Source organism: Lipotes vexillifer, unplaced genomic scaffold, assembly GCF_000442215.2.
Source record: "Lipotes vexillifer unplaced genomic scaffold, Lipotes_vexillifer_v1.1 scaffold847, whole genome shotgun sequence".
Classification (NCBI taxonomy): Eukaryota; Metazoa; Chordata; class Mammalia; order Artiodactyla; family Lipotidae; genus Lipotes; species Lipotes vexillifer.
Window position 1 is genome coordinate 760,654 of NW_006778821.1, and position 4,239 is coordinate 764,892.

The 4,239-nt window shown below is 34.8% G+C and overlaps 2 protein-coding genes across 2 annotated transcripts in view; both read right to left on the reverse strand.

Moving 5' to 3' along the window:
• LOC103082655 (spore wall protein 2-like) overlaps positions 1-333 on the reverse strand; it is a gene marked incomplete at its 5' end in the record, with an annotated part of 1,277 nt that extends 944 nt beyond the window's left edge. The window contains one exon of the mRNA XM_007451985.1: positions 5-333. Coding sequence (XP_007452047.1) covers positions 5-333 — 329 coding nt within the window. The remainder of the gene's footprint in view (positions 1-4) is intronic.
• Positions 1-4,239, reverse strand: part of LOC103080199 (X-linked retinitis pigmentosa GTPase regulator) — a 65,224-nt gene that overhangs the window by 27,148 nt on the left and 33,837 nt on the right. The window contains exons 12-15 of the mRNA XM_007451975.1: positions 4,170-4,239; positions 3,730-3,795; positions 1,119-1,308; positions 367-506 (exon numbers count right to left, since the gene is read on the reverse strand). The exon at positions 4,170-4,239 is cut by the window's right edge and continues 43 nt beyond it. Coding sequence (XP_007452037.1) covers positions 367-506; positions 1,119-1,308; positions 3,730-3,795; positions 4,170-4,239 — 466 coding nt within the window. The remainder of the gene's footprint in view (positions 1-366; positions 507-1,118; positions 1,309-3,729; positions 3,796-4,169) is intronic.

Consider the following 4,239-nt stretch of genomic DNA (forward strand, 5'->3'; position numbering starts at 1 on the left):
TTTCCCTTCTCTCTTCTCCTCTCCTTCTCTGTCTTCTCCCCCCTCTTCCTCCTTGCCTTCCTCCTCCTCTCCTTCGCCCCCTGCTTGCTCGCTCCCTTCCCCTTCCTCCAGCCCTTTGTTTCTTTCCTCCTGATGGCCCTGTTCCCTCTCATTTTGCTCCCGTTCCTCCTCCTCTTTCAGGTCTTCCTCTCCCTTACCCAGGCTCTCCATTTCTCCTCCTCCCTTGTCTTTCTTCTCCTCCCCCTCCTCACTTCCTGTTCCACTCCTCTGTTCCACTCCTGAATTACCCTCCTTCCCGATTCCCTCACCTCCACCTTCAGGCACGTGCTCTGCCTCTCCCCCTGGCTTTCCCTCGCCTTCACTCACCTCTGCTCTGTCTGTAAGGTCATCTGACAGGAACTTTGCTTCCTCCTCTTTTTCTCCAGGCACCTCCTCATTTATCTCTATCTCTTGCTCCTCTATTCCACTTCCTTCTGAATCATCTTCTTCCTGCTCCTCTGGGGTGTCTGATATGTGGTCACCCTTAAAATCATATTTTGCCATGTATTTGGACATTCTGTGTTCGATCTCTTCCTCATGTCCTTGTTCAATAAATTTTCTGCTATACCGCAAGTTTTGGTCAGTTTCCACTTCATCCTCTTTCTCTCCACTGCTAAATTCTATTGACTCAGGCTGCTTGAATCCAACAGCTGTACCCTGCTGACTTTCACTATCACCTTGCAAGTAACTGTCTGGCTCCTCCATAGATTCTCTTTCACCATCAAGTATCACATCTCGCTTGTTACTTTCACTTTCCTTAACAAAGTTCTTATTTTCTTCATCCTCAATATTCATGTCTCTATTTGGTAAGTCTTCAAGGAATGTATCAATATTTTTTCTATTCTCTTCACCTTTTCTTATATCATTCAGACCTGCCATTTTCACCAGACCGGTTTCCTTCTCAGAAACTATTTCTTCCACTTCTGAATCCTTCTGACTTTGTCCTTCATCACTTTCCTTTTCTATTTCCTTACTATTAAGTGGATAGACACCATGCTTATTTTCATGTCTAAGTATCCCTTTTTGCAAACTCTCTGCACTGGTGTTGGCCTGAGGCCTTTGCTGGCCTGAGTTGTTACCTATGTCCTCATCTGAAAATGCTTCCATGGTCACAGCTGCTTGCATCATGTACATTCCTTTTGCCAAAAGTTGTTTATATGCTTTCCCTTCTTTCATCTTTTTGGACATCTCTTCATTTTCATATTCAATACTACCGCCATTTTCAGTATGAGCTGTATGCTGCTTCAGTTTCTCAATTGTTTCTTGTTTCTGTAAATTTTTTCAAGTAATCGTCATACTACTATTAGTTGACAAAAGGTAACTTATCTATTATAAAATACTGCCAAGATTTTGCATTATTATAAATTCCACTAGAATAAAAATGCCCAGTTTTATCAGACGTTTTGCTCAGATTCTGGGTTTTTTGGGGGGATAATTTATGCCACTCTCTAAGTCTGTGGAACATCTAATTTTGATTTAGTAATACATATCTGTGTTTAACTTTCAAATTTACCACCTGCCTTAACTTTGCCATTATGCACAATACCATCAATATTTATTCTCTGCCCCTTTTCTTAATCTGAATCAATTCTTAAATATATTTCCAGACTGATTTTGCAAAATATTGCTAAAAAATGTATGGTTTTCTACCTTCCCTATTGTATTGTCAAATTTTGATTGGTCTTTTGATTCCATGAAATTCTCAAAATTAAAGAAAATAAATGAAAATATGAAATTTTTAAAAAGTTGAAATAATGAATAGCTTATTTCTAGAAGAAAAAATCTAAAATGAAAACTATAAGTGAGAAAGTTCCTTGGTGGCCTAGTGGTTAGGATTTGGCGCTTTCACTGCAGAGGCCCAGGTTCAATCCCACATGCCACAGCCAAAATACAAAACCCCCCCCAAAAAACAACAACAAAAACAACTACAAATTAAATGTTTTTATCAATACACTAGATAATAATTAATATATTTTTCTTTTTTAAACAAAATCCTTTGAGTTCTCAAATTTTTGACCCTCTTCCTTTTATCTACTATATTCTTTAATTATAATAATTTGCATACTATGAGAAAAAAATACTTAAGGTAAAATATAAGATTTTATAAAAACTTTATAAACTTTTATAAAAAACATATAATGAAACATTGAGATTTTGATGATACATTAAGAATATGAAATTAATTTCCTGCTGGACAAAATAAGGCAAAAATCAAACTGCTGACCTAAATTCTACAAGCTAATGGATTGAAACAGTCAATGAAATTTGGGTCTCTAGATAGTAAAACCTCACTAAATCAAGTTTTATAAATTGTGATGAGTGCTAGGAAGAGGTCATTTTTTGCTAAGTAAATTATTAAAACAGCACAAGTTAAAAATTAATATATAAAAAATACTATAATAAATCTTTTTTTATTTACTAAAAATACCTAGGCTTGGTAGGGCCTCCACTTAAAAGGACTATGTGAAGTATAAAATGTATGTCAGTTTAAAAGAAAGTGCTTTCCTTTTCTGTTTGTTCTAGGTGTCTTCTTTAAAAAGTCATGATTCTTTCAAGAGCCCTAAGAGAGACAGAGGCCCAGCTGCCAGAAATAACTTCTAAATGTATGTGCCTAGCACAATAAAGCAGCACAGAAGAGGCAGAGCCCAGAGTCTAAGAGGAAGGAAAGACATACAAAAGATGTCTGCTTGGAAGTACAGTCAAGTCAATAGATCAGTCAGTCACTGAGCTTCCATAACTGTGTTAGGAAAAAAGCTCTCCCATATTCAAAAAGAATGCTGTTATTCACCATGGCTCTCAGTAAAATACAGATAGGACTAATGAGGATTGGCACTAAATTTTTATAATTTAGCAAGATTCTCTTGGATTTCAGTGACTTTGATTTTAAGGATTTTTATTTTAACAATGTGGCAAAGGCACTAGAAATACAAATTAAATGTTTTCTGCAGCCTTCATCCTTCAATTTACATTTCTCTAATTTACTTTTCTAATCTTCAGCCCTTCATCCTTTCACATCACTGGTCCTTAAAGCCAGGAAAAGCAAATGACTTCAGGATAGGCCTTTATCTCTCCAGGGTTGTGAAAACCAGAATATTCCTTCCTCTTGCTATTCATTTGTTATTCATTAAAGGTCTCTCTTTATCACCCACGCATAGTTTCTGACTAATTTCCAAATGTTTAATCTTGTTTTTATGCTACCAATTCCTTGATAAATTAATGCCTATTCCAAACATTGTAAAAGCAATTACCAAATATTTCAACTAAACCCACAAAATTTTAGAACTAGAAAAGATGTTAATATCATCCTGTAAGGTCAGCAAGGTAACTCACCCAAAGTCATACTCAACCAAAGTGTGAGAGACACTCATAGACAGGAGCCTCTTCCAATACTTAAGAACTGTGATAAAAATCTTTTGCCTTGACGGTAACAAAGTATGGCTATCGTCACTTGTTAGTGACTCCAAAGAGCAAATTTCGGCAGTGAAATTCTGCCACTCTTGTTGCATCACAGAAAATACACACCAACAGAACAAGCCCAAATTGAGGCTATATACAGTATCCCCATCTTTTAAATCCTAAAGAAGTGAATGCTTACCTTTCTTGTGTCCTTTCCAGAAACCTTTCAAGAAAAATATAAATAATTTAAAGTATTCTTACCCATCATAGTGAAAATAACTCTCTATATTATACCTTTTGTTTTTGAATTGGTGATAATTTTAATGATTTTTCATTGGAATTCAGGCTCATCATATGTGTCTGAAATAAATTTTTTAAAATATGTTCTAAAAAGAATAAAGACTATATATATGATTATATATTTATACATATGATTATATATTTATATGATTATATATTGATTTTTAAAAATATATAAATGAAATTAACACAGAACAGTTCATATAGTCACATAATCAATTCTCAATTGCATACTAATAATGTGAGAGTTGAAATGAATTTTAGTGTATGTAACCTATACCTCAATAAAGCTGATTTTAAAATAATGAATGAAACCAAAACAAAAACAAAAGCTTTTCTATGTATATAATGGCTTAGGAAGTAGACACACAGACATACACATACAAATACATGAGGAACTTATATCTATATCACATAAATAGGAAAACCATTACCATATTTAAGACATTAGTAGTTTCTCCAAGGCTTTCTGAATCCTCTGCTGAAAAATTGTCTGTCTCTTTC